Genomic DNA, 20,426 nt, shown 5'->3' with positions numbered 1-20,426 from the left:
CCCAAGTTTTGTAAACATTGGGTCAGGGGGTCCAGAGATATGGGGCCCGAAAGGGGTCCTCCTTTTAATGTGCATTTTTATTCCATTTAAAGCACACATTAGCTCATTTCCGTGGCTGCAGGGGACTCATTTTTGGTGGTAGAGACCCCAAACTTTCAGCGGAGCTTCAAAGGACCCTTCTTGCGAGACCCCCCAAGTTTTGTAAACATTGGGTCAGGGGGTCCCGAGATATGGGGTCCCCCATTTTCCCTATTGGGATGAATGGGATCAGCCAATCCTGTGAGCATCTCAAGAGTGGCAAATCCAAGGCAAAACCTCTCGTGCTTAAATGGAATCGTATTGGATTATCCAGTCCTCCCAGTCCCTCCTGATGGAACAGAAGACATCCACAGTAAGACCCTTTTTGGGGCTTTAATCTATAATTTTTCTCCTGTGTGTGTGTGTGTGTGGGGATGAAGCAGAGTCTGCGTGTTTGTGGGGAGGGAGCAGTTTCTGTGGGTGGGGGGGAAGCCAACGGGGGCTTTTGCCTGTTCTGTCTGGGGGGGTGCCCCCTTGAGTCTCTCCCTGGTTTGGGGGGGGGGCTTCAGTTGTGTGTCCTCAGGTTTTCCCTCATTCATAAGATCGATTAGGTCTATTTTGATGCTTGCTCAAAAATTGTTTTCAAATTGTGACTTAAAGAATGCATTTTCCTGGTCCCGAGTCCGTTGCAAAAGGGAAAATCCCACCCCCTCCTGCTCCTGATGCTTGGCTAGCATGCCTCTGTCCCTTTCCATGGTTTGCAAACTCCGAGGCGTCAGGTGTTGCTTTGCATGGTTGCAAACGTGATGGTTTTCATGGTTGTGTTGCTTTTCATGGTTTGCAAACTACTTCGCACCTGCCCCGCCCTTGCTCCCCGCAGCACAGCTGTTTGTCGGGGCTGGGAGCTTTGAGTGGGCGGCAAGCTCTGCTAATTGCAAATGCACATTAAGGAGGGGGGACCCCTTTCGGGGCCCATATCTCAGCCCCCGCTGATCCAATCTTTACAAAACGTGGGGGTTATTGCAAGAAGGGTCCTTTGAAGCTACGCTGGAAGTTTGGGACCTCTACCCCCAAAAATGCCCCCCCGGAGCCACGGAAAGGTGCGGTTGTGATTTTAATGGCTTTATTCGGCCGAATTTTCCCCCGAACTCCGGACCTCATGCCGAATTGCACGGACCCGGAGCGGGGAGTTCGGACTTCGGCATTTCCCGAATAAAAACGGGCTAAATTTTGCCGAATCCGAATTTTACCAATTTTTTTTATTTCAACAGCCCTAGTTTTGGCCCTTAAGGGACTTATCAGGGCCAGGTCTGGCTAGAGTTGTCATCTCCAGGTTGGAAAATTCCTGGAGATTTTGTGGTGGAATCTGGAAACGATTGTGTTTGGTGAGGGGAGGGGCCTCATCCGAATATCATGCCATGCAGTCCAACCTCCAAAGCTCCCATTTTGTCCAGGCAGAGAGATCTCTAGTCTGGAGATCGGTTCTAATTCTGGGAGATCTCCAAGCTGGCAACCCTAGGCCCGGCAGTAACCACCGGGTTACCTGACCACCACCCCCCACCAACTTGCATGACTCAACTAGGCCTGTCTGTTTGCTTACTGTTCAACCACAGCCACCCTATGAAAGCCAGTGTGGTTTAGCGGTTAGAGCTTCAGAGCAGGGTCTGAAAGACCCAGGTTCAAATCCCCATCTTGCTATGGAAGCTCACTGGGTGATTTTGGGCCAGTCACATACTTTCAGCCTAACCTACTTCACAGGATGGTTGTGAGGATAAAAAGGAGGAGAGGAGAATAATGTAAGCTGCTTTGGTCCCCACTGTGGAGAAAAGTGGGGTATAAATGCAGACAATCAATGATAAATATAGCTGAAGATGAGTGGCAAATAAAAGGTAGGTATGGGGAATGCCTGAGAAGGAGAGAATGAGGCAGGGAAAGGAGAGAGGATATGGGGGTTGCCACAAGGAAGGAAAGAGGAAAGTGTGGGGAGGGGGATACAGGAGAAAGGTTTTCCCCACAAGTCCTCAAGGGTTCCCTACCATGCAAGTGGGCTTGGCCCAGTGGCTGGCACCACACAATCGGGCTATAGTTTTCCTAGGTAAAGGCTGCTGGGTGGGAAGGGGAAAGAAATTCTGAAGACAGAGGGGCAGATAAACATAGGTTGGTTGTTTGGGGGGAAGGAGAGAAGGAAGCCAAAATAGGGGAGAGTCTATAGGAGCTTTCAGGAAAGGAAAAAAGGAAATAGTGGGCAAGGGGAAATTAGATGCCCCCCAAGTCCTTGAAGGTTCCTGCATGTGTGTGTATATATGGCAAGAAACAGTCTTGGGGAAGACCTTTTACTTGGAAAAGAAACTGCTCATCAGGGTGGACAATAATATACTAGATGGCTCAATGGTAGAAATCAATTAGACAGCAACTTCACCTGATCATACCCTAGCTGAGTCCTTTATGACATGACATATTATTTTAGTTTAAATTGACACCTGACAGTTAAAAGTCACAACAAGAGAAGGCAATATATCCTTTTTTCTATAATAAAATAAAGAAATAAATCCTATTATTTATTTCAGTATACTATGATTACTCTCCATGCAAGTCAGGAACACATGCAAGGATAAGCCCAGTAGATAAGCATGAATATGTATTTATTATTACAACCCACTGAATAAGCTGAACTCCATTCTGTAACCACTCTCACCAGTAGACTGTTTCTATACCCCCACCATCATCATCTCCAGGAACTTTTGGCTTTAGAAGTTCCTGGAGTGATGCCACAGAGAGGCTGGCATGGCAGGGAACCCCAGCAGTGGACAATGAGTTGCCTCTACTCTCACATTTCTCTTTGAAGAAGAGGTGAAGAACCAGTGCTCCAACCCCTCTCCCTCCTCTGCTTTGCTCATAGCAGTATTATCCTGCCATTCACCTCAGTGTTTGCACTCCCCACCCCATATCACAATTGACCTAAATAGTCTCAGAGTGCCCTTGAGAAATGCCATTTTCAAGACTGATGTAGATTTCAATAGGCATCAAGATTCTATGGGATCTCGATGGAGACAGCAACATTCCAAAATAATCTGAAATGGCAACACGAAGCTACTTACTGCATGGATGTCCTAAAACCTTCACATCACCAATAGCCAGGTATCCTTGGTGACCTGAAGTGACCACTTCAAAAACTACCTGAAATATAAAAAAACCAAAATCAGTTCCATCATAATTTTAAAGAATAAGTACTTAACAGTAGTATAAAATAATGCAACTTATTGCTTGTTTAAACCAACTACTAAGAATTTATAACCAGAAAAGAAAAAAAAATACTTCTTTTCAAAGACGTAGACTCACACAGACTTTACAATCAAGGGAAATACCTCTCATGTAAAGCTCCCCTTGCTAGATCAGTAGTGGGAGTTAATGAACTAATAGGTTACCTCTCTCTGTGTGGGGTTCACTATTTGAATTTGCTATACAAGATTTAAGGAAGTAGCCAAGAAATTGCAGGATGTGGAAGGATATAATATAGCCCAATCTTGTCAGATCTCAGAAGCTATTCAGTGTTCGTACTCAGATGGGATACCACCAAGGAAGACTTCGCATAAGAAGGCAATGGCAAACCACCTCAGCTTAATCACTTGCCTTGAAAAATCGATGGGGTTGCCATAACTCGGCTGCAACTTGCTGGCACTTTACACATACACACACACACACACACACACACACACACACACACACACACAAAGTTGCTAGTCAATGTGCTAATCTCAAATATGAAATGTTGCTTTAATTTATTCACAGTCACTACTGCTTGATTATGCTGAGGGAATAGGGCCTTACCAAATATGGAGTAAGGAAGGCACAATAGCGTGACTTAATTATTTGCTGGTTTTTCAATATAAAGGGAGGGTCCAGTAATGCTACTTATATTGTTTCCTAGCAACCCTCCTGCAGTTGAAAAGATTGTATTCCCTCCCATGGGCACCATCTCAACTGGGAAAACTCTGGCCAATTTTGTGGTGCCAGCTGTGACAGGCCCAGTTGTGTGGTGTGAAAGCTACAAGGACTTAGAGGGGGCATCTCACTTTCCCCTCCACACACTGTTTTCATTCTCCGACGTTCTCCCCTTTCCCTGCCTCGTTCTCTCCTCAGCCATTCGCCAATCTACCTTTTATCTGCCTCCCATCTTCAGCTATTTTCATTATTTATTTACTTCATTTTTATTCTGCTTTTCTCTACAGTGGGGACCCAAAGCAGCTGACATCATTATGCTTTCCACAATTTTATCCTCGCAACAACTCTGTGAAGTAGGTTAGGCTGAGAGCGTGACTGGCTTAAAGTCACCCAGTGACCCAGTAATTGTTGTTAAATCACTGCAATGGAAATGACTGAAATTGAAAACGTTATTTGCAACATTTTTGCCAGGCTCTGCTTTTAACAGCTCATTCAGAAATCACTGTTAGAAATCACTGCCTACCTCCAGGTAGTGGCTGGAGATCTCCCACTATTACAACTGATCTCCAGGCGATAAGAGATCAGTTCCCCTGGTGAAAATGGCCACTTTGGCCACTGGACTCTTGGCATTTAAGTCCCTTCCCTCTCCAAACCCCGTCCTCCTCAAGCCAAAACCTCTCCTGTTGTTTTTTCCTCCAGCACTGATATTCAGAAGGCTATTCCACCTGAACCCAGAGGTTCCTTTTCATCACTGTGGCTAATAGACCTTGATAGACCTGTCCTGCATGAACCTGCCTAATTTATTTGGAGACAATAAAACTGATAGCCAACACCTGCAAATTCACAAATCACCACTCACTCGCTTTCTCTTGTCTGTTCTGAATTTTATTTATTTACTTATTAAAATATTTCAGTTGAGGCTCAAGATGGTTTACAATTCCAAAAATAAACAACATACAAAATACAGTAAAACCCTATTTACCCCTTCCCCATGAAAATGCCTGAGTCTTAAACCCCATTAAGAACCCTGACAAAATGGTCTTACAGTGCCTCCTGAAAACTTCTAAAGATGGACACCCATCCCACCTCCCTAGGGATCCCTTTCCACAAGGTGGGAGTCCCTATTCAGAAGGAAAGGGCTCTAGCAGATGCAAATATGGCCACCTTGAGCAGGGGAACAACCTGAAGATGAAAAGCAAGAGATCACTGTTGGTGCATATGGGGAGAAGTGGTCCATCAGATATGTGGGTCATAGGACAAGAAGTGCTTCAAAGGTCATAACTAACACCTTGAAATAAATTTGGAAACTAACTGGCAGCCAATGTCGCTGTTTTAAAATAATGTGTTGATTATTCCCTTACAATAATCAGCCTGCCACAATCTGAACAAATTGTAGTTTCTGAGTTGTCTTCAAAGGAAAGCCAACGTAGAGCATGTTACAGAAGTCCCATTGTGAGATTTAAAAAGTGTGAATTGCATGGCCAGGTTGGCTGTCTAAGAAAGGAGATGGTTTGTGAACCAAATGCAGCTGATAGAAGGCACTCTTGGCCACTGCACCAACCTGGTTTTCAAACAGCACAGGTAGGTTCACAAGCACCCTGCACTCTTAACCTGCTCCAGAAATGCCCACTCCACTTCATTGATAAACTTCATTGCATGCCCATCATAGGAAAGAAAAGTTATCTGTCCGCTTTCTCCAAACCATGCACAATTTTAGTTGTCTTTTATTTTAACCTAAAAGCCTAAATTCTTTAGTCATGGGGAAGGTGTCTTAATTATTTTGGTTGCCCTTTTCAGCACCCTTCCCAATGCTACAATATCAGAATGTGCACCTTGGGAGGGGGGGGGAATTCGGGATTTTTTGGATCCAGATGTCAGGGAGCTGAAAAGTTATCAGTATTCCCAAGTTTTTGAGTTCAAAATATCGGTTTAGTATTTGGATCTGGTTTTTTTGAGGGATTTCAATATTATTTGGCTCCATTATTCCCTATGAGGAATCTTTCCAGGGGGATGGAGGATCTGTTTTTAACCCTGTTTTTAAACGGCACCAAAATTGCAGGGGAGCTGTTGGTGCCTGTCCTCTGAAGAACCCACAAGTTTCTAGTACATGGAGTTAAGGGGTCCAATTCTATGGGCCCATGAACAAGATAACCCCAGCCATCCCCCATTGTTTCCAAAGGGGAAGAGGCTGAAGTTAGTTCCCAGTTCCCATTTCTTTCCCAGTTCCTTATTCACAGATCCTAGTTCCTGAATGATACTGAGGATAATTTAAGGACTCAGCATGTGCCCCCTCGGAGGACACAGTCTCCTGAATGTGGGGGTGTATGATATGTGGTGGTCCAAACTTTATTTTGGGGTGCAGAGCTTTTAAATTGTCCTCAATACCATTCAGGAACTAGATGTGAATAAGGAACTGTGAATGAACTGGGAACCAACTTCAGTCTTCTCCAAAAGGAGGGGAAACATGCTTTCCCTAGGGCAAAAGCCAATTGTTCAGGTTTTTATTGTGGCTCTCAAGCCATTCAGAAGCAGAATTTTTTTAAAAAAACTTTTATAACCTTAGCTACCTATGTAAAGTCTCAGCATACGTAAATCAACTTAAAGTAACTAATAGATTGAGGGTTAGAATCTGAGTGGATTATACATGGGACATTAACTCAGCTCGTATTTTCATTACAGAGAACAGAAACTTAGCCACACAAACAGTAATTCTTTGGTCAACCCCTGCCAGTAAGATTTTGAGAGCCTTCGGCTAGTTTTTGCCAACCAACACAGGTTCCAAAAAATCCAATAAATAATTGGAGTGCCACTGAAATATACTGCATTCCTGCAAAAGCCAAGAACAAAACACACCTGACCATGCCTCAACAACCACTTGTTAAAATGTCTTCCATGCAGAGATGTTAACCGTGATTTAGGTTACAATAACATCCAAGTTTTCCTACAGTTTACATGAGGTTAGTTGCTAGGTCTTTAAAATGTTACCATTATCAGTCTAAGCCCTCAGTGCTGCATTTCATAACAGCTGACATAACATCATTGAAAGCAACACATGAAGCGCATTACTCAGAATAAAATAACATTCTTGCACAGCAAGCTGTACGGAAGACGGTAGTCTTTTGATTCCTTGGAAATTATTTTTGCTGCCTTATCAGTCAGAAAACAACTGGTTAAAACACACACACACAGATTTCATTTTACTCATGAAAAGCTGTGTTGGATGTCTGCCTGAGAGATGTTTTACATCAGACTACCCCTCGGACGCCTGCCAAACAGGAAAAAGGGAAGCGGTTTAACATTGCACTGTCCCTGATCCTCCCTGCTTCAGTGAAGAGCAAAATTAGCTTTTCATTTCAGCCACTTCCCCTCGTCTATAAGAACAAAGAAGGGGGGTTTGCTTGCCACCCTAAATGCTTACTGTTGAAAATGTGCTGGCAGAGATAACTTGTCAGCCCCACAGTACAAAGAGAATAAATATATTTGCTTTCAATACATGACCTCACTTAGTAAACCCCTGTCTTTCTTTTCGCTAAGCAATTAAAGTCGCTGCAAGTCCAAAGGTGAATTGTACCTCTAATTCACAAAACTTATTTTGAAAGGAGGAAAAAAAGGAAAAGGAATTCAGCAATAACGGTATGGTTACTTAATACAATTATGTGAAAAGAGCAAGAAAATAAGAATCCCTCTGCATAGCACTCCTACACTACATTTTTGCATGCATTCTGCTTTCAGATTTAACTTCAGGCTCATAAAGAAGAATTTATGAGGTTAATGTCAACTTGAGCACCCACATGAAAGTGATTTAAGGTGAACAAGATTGGAAATTGGGCTCACACAGTAATGAAGTTGTTTGTACCAGGTTATTTTTCAAGGCCCACATGCTAAAACCATTTATTCTACGAGGGCTTCTACTGCTCCACAGTAAATTCCTTATGGGTTGGAGCCAATATTTTGCTCCATTTTTGTTCTCAGAATCTTGGTAAGTATTTTTAGTAGATGACGGAATCTCATTGACCTGGCTTAAGTCAAATGTCTCATTACTACATTTATTTATTTAATCTGATATCCTGCCCTCCCCAGCAAAGCTGAGCACAGGGCAGCTCACAAATATAACAAACAATTCATAAATTTACAATAAAGTCATTAAAAGATTAAAAATACCCCCATAAACATGATCCAAACACCCTAGAGTCGCCAACCTCCAGGAAATAGCTGGCTATTACAACTGATCTCCAGCCGATAGAGATCAGTTCACCTGGAGAAAATGGTTGCTTTGGCCATTGGACTCTATGACATTGACGTCCCTATCCTTCCCAAACCCCGCTCTCAGGCTCTGCCCCAAAAACCTCCCACCGGTTGCAAAGAGGGACCTGACAACCCTAAAGCACCCATAATATAAAATATGAATAAATATAAACAAGATGGTGTGCCAAATACCACAAAGCTACAAGCAACCAGAACCCCCCACATAATTCCCAATTTGAAAAACAGAAGGGGGGGAGAGGTAGGGAGGCCAGCATTAGATGAAAACCCGTAGCTGGCCTCAACCATAGGCCTGGTGGAATAGCTCTGTCTTACAGGCCCTGTGGAACTTCTTACGGTCCCACAGGGCCCTGGTTACATTAGAGAGGCTATTCCACCAGGCAGGAGCCAGGGCAGAAAAAGCCCTGGCTCTGGTCGAGGCCAGTCAGACACTCTTTGGGCCAGGGACCACCAGCAGATTGTTATTTGATGAACATAATATTCTCTCGGGGGCCTACTAGGAGAGGCAGTCCCGCAGATATAAAGATGTCTAATAAATATTTAGAAACTTAGATTTTATTTGCATTTTAGATGCATTTGATACCCTGCAGTAACATGTAAACAACACATATGTATTTCACTGTGCACATAGCATACTAAGACCACAGTTTAAACTAGAGTTGCCAATGTGAAGTATGTATCAAGCAAGCAAACTTACTGCTACATTCTGGACTAATTGAAGTTTTCAGGCAGTCTTCAAGGGCAGACCACACAGAGTGCACTACAATAACAATGCCAGAAGATGACAAGACCTTGGATCACTATGAATAGCTCACTTTTCAAGCAAGGGTCACAGCTGATCATCAGCTTCAGCAGGTAAATCATCTGAAGCTGGCTAAATACACATTAGAAATCTGAACATCTATTTGTCTAGATTTAATAGTACCCCAAAGATGCAACCTCATCCTTCAAAATGAGCACAATCCCATCCAGATTAGGCTATCTCCAAATTACATGATCAGCACTAACATCTACCAACAATACTCCAGTCTATTTTAACTGAGACTCAATTCATTGGACCTCACCTACCCTTTATTGCATCCTGGTAATAGTTCATTTTCTCCAACTAAGTCAGATGGAAAGGAGAGGCAAGGGTGTGTGTTATCTGCATATTAGTGACACTGTATTTGAAAACTCTAGATTGCCTCCCTAAGCAGTCTGACGTACTTACTAAACACCATGGGAGAATCTTGGTATAAGTGTCACACAGCTGAATGAAACTTCCCCAGCCTCATGCTCTGAAAGCACTAAGCCAGGTAGGAATAGAAAGATTGCCCCACTCCACATCCCAGTCAAGTGGATGAGAAAGCTTTAAAGCTGCTGAGAGTTCCAGCAAAACTAACAGCATTACACCCCCCCTATGTCCTATTCCTGGAAAAGGTTATCAAGACAACCAAGGTGGTTTCTCTTCCAAAACCAGGTCTGAAACCCAACAGAAACAGGTCTAGATAACCATCCAAAACTGCCATGTGGAAGCTACCTTTCACTGCCTTCAGGATCCATCTAGAAATATCCCCTCAGCATTTGGTTGTAAGTCAGAGGAACAAGAGCCAAATGAGGAAACAATAGGCCATAAATCTCTAAGTCTCTTGATGACATGTTTGGGCTGTAATGATTGAACAAACAAAACTTGATCAGACTGTTCTTTAAAAGTCTTCTAAGCCTGAACAGATATGAGCAATTTTATCTATGAAATGCTTGGCAAATTCATCCCATTCTCTCACTAAAATTCAGTCGTGTCATTCAATTAAAACAAGGGTGGGAGTAGCAACAAAATGGGTGCCACAAAATGGGTGCCGCAGGTAGAAGAGCCAGCCACAGAATGATTGCCACAGCTTAACTTCAGTAACACAGTGCAAATCCTAGTACTGTGGTGGCAGCTGTTGCGAAAGAAACATTTTAAAAAATCTGCACAGCCAATCAAATGTCCCATAGCCAATCAGAATCCTTGCAGGGCAAAAGCCTTACCTGGCCCCACCCTCTTCCTAAAAACACCTGGTGGCCACCAGAAAAGGTGTTGGGCACCATTGGTGCCCACAGGCATCACTTGGGGGACCCTGAACTACAAAATGGTTTCACATTCCTCATCTTTAGCCCTAAAAAATTATAAAACGGCCATCTAAAACAAACAAGAATAAGCACATACTAGCCTCCTTTTAAAGCCTGGACATTCAGATTATAGAAGAAGGGTTCATTTGTGCATTTGTTTCTCAGCAGGCCATTATTGCACCATTTAACAGAAAGTAATGATTAAGAAGGGAGAGGTTGTAGTTTATTTCAGAGGTATTCCAAGCTTGCCTGCATGTGTGTATATGTAAGTAGGAATCAAAATATTGAACAGACTGTGCTCATCAGAAGTACTGCACAATTTGTGGCACGATGGAAGTGTTTTCTTTTTAAAAAAACCATAAATGTAGTTTCATACCATTAAACAATCCTTTGAAATAAGAACACCTACTTTGCATTGAGAGCGCCAGGAAATGGCAAATGTCTACTCTAAACAAGTAGGGCTTCCTCCTGTCTCACCCATATTAGTCTCTGATGAAAAGTGTGGTTTACTGATACCACTCCAACTGATGGGCAGACTTCAAGTGAAAACAAGGATCAATTTTCCTAAGAACACTTTACAATGAGTTACCCTCATTGACTAGAGCTCAGTAGGATTCCGAGTAGACCTGCTTAGGGGGCCATTGTTAAAAGATTAAATGTCTCGACAACTTGAAAACAGTTTTAAATGAACAGAAATTAAACTGCAAATAGTTTTAAATCACATAGTTTAACACTGCATTGTTTCCTACAGTGCATGGCTTAGACAAAGAAATAATTATTTGCTGCAAGAATTATCCTGAAAGCACACAATAACTTTGCTCAAAAGGCCATGCTTATTGAGAATCATTTCTGTAGAAAATGTAAATTTAGAAACATAAAATAACAAAATGTCTGCAGAAGTATGACTTATTCTGCACTTAACAAGCTGACTGCTATTCAGTGAGCAATAGTGGGAGTTATTTGCCTATATTTTTCATATCAGAAAAAATCCTGTTTCTAAGTCTTAATACTAAAAACATTCATTTGGATCTCGAGATAATGGAATATATTTTCTATACTGAACATGTCCAGTTTATGAAACTGAGTAGTACAATAACCTGGCAGGAATCTAATCAATGCAATAGTAATAAAAGACTTAATAAAGCATTGTGGAATTGCTTCTATAATTCTGTAACAACCAGTAGTACCGTTTGGGGTGAAAAGACCATTTTGACTGAGCAGAGGATTAAGGTGAGCAAGGATTCCACGCCTTGTACTAACGGGCTGCAGTCAGTGTCATCTGCATCAGCACTGTGCTGATATGTGACAACTGACTGTCCCAGAAAACCAAGCACAACTGCAGGATAAGCAGGCTATCCAGCTCAAGGCTGAGGTCCAGGAACAAAGTTATTGCAGCAAGAGCCAAAAGTGTATCATACATAGGGTTGCCAACCTGCAGGTAATAGCTGGAGATCTCCCGCTATTACAACTAATCTCCAGCTGATAGAGATCAGTTCACCTGGAGAAAATGGCCGCTTCGGTAATTTTCGGTAAAATGGACTTTATGGCACTGAAGTCCCTCCCCTCCCCACACCCCTCCCTCCTCAGGCTCCGCCCCAAAAACCTCCCACCGGTAATGAAGAGGCAACCCTAATCATATATGTTATTCTAGAAAAAGGCTGAAGATGAAATGAGGCCTTAAATACTCCTTCAAGGAGGTTGAGATATAAGCCCCTCCCTAGGGTTGCCAGCTCCAGCTTGGGAAATACCTGGAGATTTTGTGGGTAGAGAAGGGCGGGGTTTGTGAGGGGAGGGACTTCAATGGGGGTATACTCCCATAGAGTCCACCTTCCAAAAGGGCCATTTTCTCCAGGTGAACTGATCTCTATCGCCTGGAAATCAGTTGTAATAGCGGGAGATCTCCAGCCACTACCTGGAGGTTGGCAACCCTCCCCCTCAGGGGCAGGCTGCCAGTAGTTGAAGGCGCCGTGCCTAGTTACAGCGATGAGTACTACAATGGCACGGAGGTAATTCAAGACTTTTGAGAGGCTTGAGGGGTCGATAGATAAGAAACAGTTGGTCCAGCAGCAGGCTCTGGGGTGCAGGGTTCAGGCTCCAAGTTTGAATCAGAAGGCAAGACTGTATCCTAGGCTGAGCAGGCTGACTCAAGAGTCTAGGGCAGTGGTTCCCAACCTTTTTTTGACCAGGGACCACTAGGACTTTTTTGTTCGGTGCAGGGACCCCAAGGTTCAAAATAAAAATTCTGAGAATTTGAAAATAAACTTTAATCATAACTGTTAGTTAAACATTAAACTTAGAATAATATTTGAATATATATTTTTATAATAGAGAATTTTTAATTGAAAATATTAATTTATTATGGGTTTATAACTTTTTTTGCGGACCTTAATTTAGTTCTCGGGGACCCCTGGGGGTCCACGGACCCCTGGTTGGGAACCAGTGGTCTAGGGGCTTCACCTGCATATCGAAGGAGGCTTCTGGGGGTGTCTTAACTGCCTCCTTCTACCGCAGTGTTAGCTGTCCTGCTGCTTCCTCCTCTAAGTCTTTAGGCTCTTTGCCCAATGAGGATGAGTCTGTACTCTGGTCTAGGACAATGGCCTCATTAGGTGGTACACATGCAAGCATAGTACTGATCCAGATGCCCTCTGTACTGTGTAATGCCTTCAAGAAAGGTGTACCCCATTGAGAGGTGTCTCAGTTTAGTTGGCATTTTCCTATACACCACACCTTGCAATAATATATGTGGGTACTTTCCCTTCTTTCTGATTCTCTGGATTGTCAAAATTCCTTTTACTGAGAATTAGGAATAAGATCTTCTCCTTCACAGATACTGCATTCAATGCAGGCAGTGCTAAAGACAAAATATCAGTTTTAGCCTGTTTCCTATTAGTAAAGACTAATAAAAAAAACAAGTGATACCTGATAGAAGTTTGGCCAGAAGGTGCTGATTGCTAATTCCACCCTGATCCAGGTTCCTGTAGGAGCTCCAGACATATTCCATACTGGGCTACCAAGCTCACCATTATTAACTTTCACGTAAACATTTAATACACCAGGACTGGACCCAGTCTTGCTGGAAACATAAAAATTGAAATCGATGCAATGAGTGTCATTTTCTTTAAGTTGCGGTAGCAGAAGATGAGCTCTCTGTCCAAACCTTCCAGACGTATTCACCAGCATAAAAGATCCTGTAGGAAACAAACAAAAATAGTTTGTTAGTGATTTAACTTACCTCTTATCTTATAACAAATCCCTTTTTTCGGGGGTGGGGTCTCTCTAAGTTTCAGGATCGTAAAATCCATTGCCAAAACTGGTGAAGGCTGTAATCATCATCTTATGGAATGGAGACTAGAACTATGATTTTATGCATAACATAATGGAAATAAGTCCCACTTAATTCAATGGTGCTTACATCTGAGAAGGCTGCAGGACATGTAAGGCTAATGATGTGTACAAAGCCACAATTCCAGTCAACAAGAAGAATATAAATTCTTCATCCTTTTTTCTCAAGTCAATGATAATTTTGTTTTGCACAATATATAACTGGTTCTCCAAAATCTACTAAAACCAACTGAAACCAGCTCAAAAACGTGTGGTATATAACTATGCAGGAAAAAAAAAGATAACTGTGCAGCAATGTTAACTAGTTGTTTGAGCTTTAAAATGAAGGCACTTTGATATTAATCTGCAGGGGATAAAAATGTTCACACAAAATGTTTATTTAAATATAATGTGGCTAAAGAAATAGGTTTAATAGATGAAAAGAGACTGTAATGTCTGCAAAGCTATTTGATCCCCCCCTCCAAGTTGCAGCTGACTTATGGTGACCCTATAGGGTTTTCAAGGCAAGAGAAGTTCAGAGGCAGTTTGCCATTACCTGCCTCGGCATAGCAACCCTGATATTCCTTGCTGGTCTCCCATCCAAATACTAAACAGGGCTGACCCTGCTTAGCTTTCAAGATCTGTCAAGATCCGGCTATCCAGGCCAGGGCAATGATACAAATAGTTTTCAACAGATTCACCTTTTATTATAGTCCTATAACCTATACAAAAAGTAAAGGCCTGCCCAGAGATTTATGCATTATAGTTGTGAGAAAAAAACTCAAGAATGAGTAATTTGGAGAAACAAGTAGATTAAAGAACACTTAGGTTCCTCATTCTTCACATAAATGGTAAAAAGAATCAGTCTTTGAGAATGTTATATGGAGGATAATATTAAAATAACTCTAGAAATAGAGACTGGACAGTGTTCTTACAATGTTTCATGTCATATCATTCATCAGAGAAAAAAAAAGATTCATGTCAGTTTCCTGTATTTCTCACAGATAGCCGAATAGATTTGTCACCGCTTACAAGCATGTATCCACCCCTCAATCCCATAATGATATCGAGGGTTGTCAGATCAAGCCAGGCAGCCAGCTGGGGGGTTGTTGGTGGAGACATAGGGGGGCATGTGACATCAGCGATGTCACTGTTGTCCCTGATGTCACTATGCATAGCTCTATGGATTGCTGGAAGCTCTGGCAATCCCTAGAGCTACCCATTGTCATTTCTGGGTACCCAAAAGTGATGTGCTGGCCCAGAGGCCAGCAGCAACTTTCAATGAAAGCAATTAGCAGGAGGCCTTCTGCCATAGCAGGAAGCCATAGCGAGAGGCCTCGCAACTCTATACGATGAACTGTTATAGCTACTGAGTTAGAAATCTACATAAAATTCCTGCTACTCCATGAGAAAAGTAGTTACTAAGAATGTATAAACATGTTAATTTTCATTCTTTGGGTCTGATTGTATAGTTGGACAAAATAACTGTCTTCCAGTTTAATTTCTTTGGCAAAGTTCCCAATTCTGCTTGGTTACTCTTATTGTTCAAGACTACGAGTCAATTGAACTATTACCTTGTTCTTACAAGGCCGCTTCCTTCCTTTCCCCATCCAAACCCATACTATCATGGAATGCTTGTCTTAATAAGACTCCATTCTCCTTAAAGTGGTAATGTGTCTCAGTGGTACAAGTAAAACCAAAATGAAAAAATAAATCCCACAAAAATAAACATAGTCTGTAACTGTTTGGTGAATCTAATAACCAGATCTCATAAAAAATAACTGCTGATATAATGGAAAAACTACACTCTGACCAAAATTCAACCTCATCCTTAACCTGGAATAAAATACTTTATTTTTATTCACATTGCAAAATAAAAATCTCAAAAATTCTATGCACAGCAAAACCTGATGATTTTAAAATCAAAGAATCTATAAGTCAGCACAGGTCAGAAAACAAAGAGAAACAAAGAAAACAGAGAGAGGAGCCTAAAATTCCTTGTACAACTGATCTGATCCAGCATGATACTTCTTATGTTCTTAATGCTATAAGATAGTCCCCCTCTATCCTAGTATACTACCTATGAAGGACATGGGTTTGGAGGACATGTTGTAGGTTTAATTTCTTCATGCATCTTGTCCACAAGCTCAGGTTGCAACAAATGAAAAATAACCATGTTGTCACGTTGAAGATGAGAGAGGTTCAGTGGAAACAATACTACCGAATGTCAAAGGCAAAAGACTAGTGAAGGAGAATAAGAACTGAGAAGCCTTTAAAATTGGACAGAGGAAGGTAACTGTTAAAAAAGAGTATTGCTAGATAGGAAAGATCAAATTGAAAGAGAATTTCCACTGATATAACCTTTCACCCTATAATTTGCTTACAAGAATAATATTCCAAAATTGTATGTGTATTCAATTTGTTCCAACACAAAATACATACTGGTGGAAATTTAAAGACAACTGTATAGTTTTGTGAGCTTTCTCAGACAATGACCTATTTCATCAGATGGAGTAATGTTGCAACATGATGCAGTATGGAATAATATACAATAAACCATAATGTTATTGCTTTTCATTTTGGACAGTTGCTATAGTCATTCTGCCTCCTTATTAGCTTGTGAATCAGAAAACATTAGTCTCAACATTCAGCTGAATTTCATATCTTCTCTAAGAAACCTCTAACAATATATTAAAAACTGTCTAAACAGGATTTTGACAGAGACTATTAAGTATATTTTTTTCTAAAATGAAGGCAAAATACAGAGCAAAGAAATGCAAATACTACATATTAAACCACTTCTTTGACACTTCAAAAATCTAATTAATTATCATCAAGATGAGTAGAAACTTTCATTGTATAGATATTAACTTTTTCTATTTATCTCTTGGATACCAGTCAGTAAAATACCACTCTCCCAAATGCATAAACACTGAAAAAAGATAAACAGTGAACAAAATAAACAAAGCCTTTTATTTTCAGTGCAACAACAAAAGATTGAATGGATTTTAAATTTACCATGGATGCCCAATTCATACAACAAGTAGCTGTGTAATGGCCACTTCAAAACCGCCTTATGCAAAAGCAAGGCTGGTCTACATGGTGAACTGTTCACCCTCTTCTCTTCTTCTTTTTGTGTTGTCAAGTCACATCTGATTTATGGTAACCCCTGGTTTTCAAGGCAAGAGATGTTCAGAGGTGGATTGCAATTGCCTGCCTCTGTGTCAGGACTCTGATGTTCCTTGGAGGTCACCCATCCAAATTCTACCCAGGGCCGACCTTGCTAAGCTTCTGAGATCTGACGAGATCAGGATAGCCTGGGGATATCCAATTCAAGGCATTCACCATATGGATTACCCAATTTCATTTTAAATTACCCAATTTCATTTAATTATTTTGGACACTTAAGGAATAAATCCACATGATAGCTGAGCAATTGATGGACCTGTGTGGCAAGGTGGAAGACTCCCAGGAAAGCGTCACCAGGAAGGGGGAAGGGATGCTTGCAGCCCTGCATTGGACTGTTCACACATTCCCTTGCCAGAAATCCCTCCTTGGGCAGAAGAACTGTGGACTGGGGTGCCTGGCAGCCGCCCCACCATGCTGTGTGGATCAGCTGCCTAAGCAACCCTGGGGCTCATTTCTTTACAGGATAACTGCTGTATGCAGCATCAGCAGCAGTTCAGCAAGCATTTGCAGTCACTGAGCACTTCCACACAAGATGGATAGTGCCATTTCAATGGCAATAGCATCTGCCTTAGGGGGGGGGGGTTCCTGGCAAATCGCCCCCATATGAACAGGACTGTGGATTATGCTGGGGTGTCACAGACACAGCTGTGCCCAGCATAGTGCCTGTACTGTTTGCCATCTCGGCACATGTTTTTTTCTTGCTTTCCTACAGGTGGTGAATGAACAGGGAGATCTGGAAACAAGACCGGAGCAGTCCCTGCCACTTGGCTTAGTCACTGGTTCCAGCTGGTTCCCGAAGCACCCTGCCTCAGGCAGCCTTCTGATCAGCAAGTCTACATCACTCAAATGCTAGAGACAAATGACGTAGATAGGCAACGAAACATTTGGCAGCTGTTATCATTTTGATGATCATCTCTGACAACTTACATAGATAAAATACCTTCAAAAAGAGCCTTGGCTACTTACCGTGAAGGCTTCTTCTGCTCAGAGGGACGAAGGGCATCTTCAAGATGGGTGTTTCCTTTTCCTCTTAGCTCGGGAGGCAGGAATTAATGTTTAATTTTTTCCTGGCTTCTGAGGGTAAATGTCCCCTATAGCCAGTTATAAAACTTTCCAAGCCTTAGAAGATTAGTAGAAAAAAGCTAAGAAACATGTTATTCGTTATTATACTGTAAACAGTATTTTAATGAACTGTGAATTTCAAATAGACAACCTTGAACTTTAAAAAAACTATAAATTAGAATGCAACTATTGATGGACATCTGGGAGGGCAAGATGCCCTTCATCCCTCTGAGCAGAAGAAGCCTTCACGGTAAGTAGCCAAGGCTCTTTCTCGGCTCAGAGGACAAAGGGCATCTTCAAGATGGGACATACAAGAGCAGTCCCCGCCATGGGAGGGTTAGACATCCTGTAATATGCTCTGCAATACTTGTCTGCTGAAAGCGGCATCAGATGATGAGTAAAGGTTCAATTTGTAGTGCCTAACAAAGGTAGACACAGACAACCAAGTGGCCGCCTTGCAGATTTCCTCTATGGGAGCCTGTCTATCGAAGGCTGTAGATGTGGCCGCACTTCGAACCGAATGGGCAGTTATGCCTCCGGGTATGGGTAGTTTGCTTTCCTTATAAGCCGTCTTTATACATAAGGAAATGGTCCGACTAATTGATGCCCTTGACATGGGCTTACCCTTTTTTGGTCGGGAAATATTGATAAATAGTGACTCAGGTGTTCTGATACTCTGTTCTAGTCATGTACACATGAAGTGCTCTACATACATCTAGAAGGTGCCAAGTCTTTTCCAAAGGTGTCTTTGGATTAGGACAGAATGATGGTAGGATTATGTCCTGTTCTCTATGAAATTTTGTGTTGCACTTTGGGATGAATGAGTGGTCATGTCTAAGTACCACCTTGTCCTTGTGAAACATGATGAGTCCTGGGCGAACAGACAGAGCTCCTATCTCAGACACTCTGCGTGCTGATGTTACCGCAGTGAGAAAGAGGACTTTCATCCTTAACCATTTTAATCCGACCTGTGTAAGTGGCTCAAATGGAGGTTTTGTAAGTGCCGTTAGCACTGTATGTAGGCTCCAGGTGGGGAACTTGTGTCTTACTGGGGGAGCGATGAGAGTTATACCTCTAAGGTATGCTTTTATGTGAGGATGTTTGGTTACTTCATAACCTGCCACTCGTGGAACGATCGTGGCTATTGATGCTAGCTGCCTTCTCAGTGTGGAGGTGGCTAATCCGATTTTGTGACCCTCCTGCAAGAAGGACAGAATGCCTATCGTTCGTGGTTTGAGTGGATTGATGTTTATGCGCCTGCACCATCTGGTGAACACCTTCCATGTTGAGTTATAAATTCTCTGTGTTGAAGGTCTGCGTGCGGCCTGAATAGTGTTGACTATGTCCTCAGTATATCCTAATCTGTACAATCTCCCCCTTTCAATACCCATACAGTCATTTTGTACCATCCTGGGTCTGGATGGCAAACTGGGCCCTGAACTAGAAGATCCGGTCTGTCTGGGAGTCTCCAGAGGTTGCTGTTTGACATCTGTATTAGGGTGGGAAACCATGGGCACCTGGGCCAATACGGGGCTATGAACAAGACGTATGCCTTCAACGTTCGTATCCTCCTTAGCACTCTTGGAATGAGTGGGAGGGGTGGGAAGGTGTATAACATCCCGTTGGGCCAGGGTGCCGTCAGTGCGTCCGTCTGTCCCGCCCACACTTGTGTGTATCTGGAATAGTAGTTGGTGGTTCGCATTGGTTGCAAATAGGTCTACTATTGGCGTTCCAAATTTCTGTGTGATGCAATGGAAAATATCTGGGTGGAGAGACCATTCCGCTTCGCTGATCGTCTCTCTGCTGAGCCAATCTGCCTATACATTGGTGACTCCCTGTATGTGTACTGCAGAGAGTGATGTTAGATCTTCCCCATCGGAACTGAATTCTCCTTCTTCCCTTTCATTGTTATTGTCTCCTGAGTACACAGAATCATCCCCTTCTTCCCCCTGCATGGTTTGCTGCACAGAGCTGTCTTTAAGGGCCGCTTTAGTGGGTCATTTACCCTTTCCATATGAGGTCCCAGTAACAGTGCCTGTAACAGGTTGGTTTGGATGGGGTCCCAAGCTGGAATGGACTTGGTTTTGTACTCCCTGGACTGGGTAATTCGGTACAGGAGTGGGCTGAGCCGCTCTCAAACCTTCAGTGAAGGAGTCCTTAATAAGGGAAGAGAGCTCTGCTTTTAGGAAGGCTAGACCTCCGTCCTGCAGTGGGGGAAAGGAGATCCTATCCGTAGATGGAGTCTCCGCTGCCGCTTGTTGTCCTTGAGTCAGAGGCGAGCCGCCTAGGGACGAAACGGCACAAGGCAAAGGCGAGCCGCCAGCCTCCTGGACCTGTTCCCTGAATAGCTGCAGGGAGTGGGCGTCTGGTGCCGGCGCGAGCTCTGCGCCTGATGCCGGAGTGCCCCTAGACAAAGGCGAGTCGCCGTACTCCGGGCTTTGCACCCGCAGGAACTTTGAAGAGGAAGCGGCAGACGCCGCTGAACTCTTCGCGTTGCCCACCGCCGCGGACTTTCCTCCGCTTCGTTGCGGCGCGGCTACAGA

The 20,426-nt window shown here is 42.8% G+C and overlaps 1 protein-coding gene across 6 annotated transcripts in view; it reads right to left on the bottom strand.

Moving 5' to 3' along the window:
* Positions 1–20,426, bottom strand: part of PTPRM (protein tyrosine phosphatase receptor type M) — a 546,095-nt gene that overhangs the window by 355,140 nt on the left and 170,529 nt on the right. For all 6 annotated transcript variants that reach the window (XM_056854227.1, XM_056854228.1, XM_056854229.1 and 3 more), the window contains 2 exons: positions 13,231–13,499; positions 3,117–3,195 (listed from right to left, as the gene is read on the bottom strand). In XM_056854227.1, coding sequence (XP_056710205.1) covers positions 3,117–3,195; positions 13,231–13,499 — 348 coding nt within the window. The remainder of the gene's footprint in view (positions 1–3,116; positions 3,196–13,230; positions 13,500–20,426) is intronic.

This window comes from Euleptes europaea, chromosome 8 (genome assembly GCF_029931775.1).
Source record: "Euleptes europaea isolate rEulEur1 chromosome 8, rEulEur1.hap1, whole genome shotgun sequence".
Lineage (NCBI taxonomy): Eukaryota > Metazoa > Chordata > Lepidosauria > Squamata > Sphaerodactylidae > Euleptes > Euleptes europaea.
This window is presented reverse-complemented; position numbering and strand designations above follow the sequence as displayed.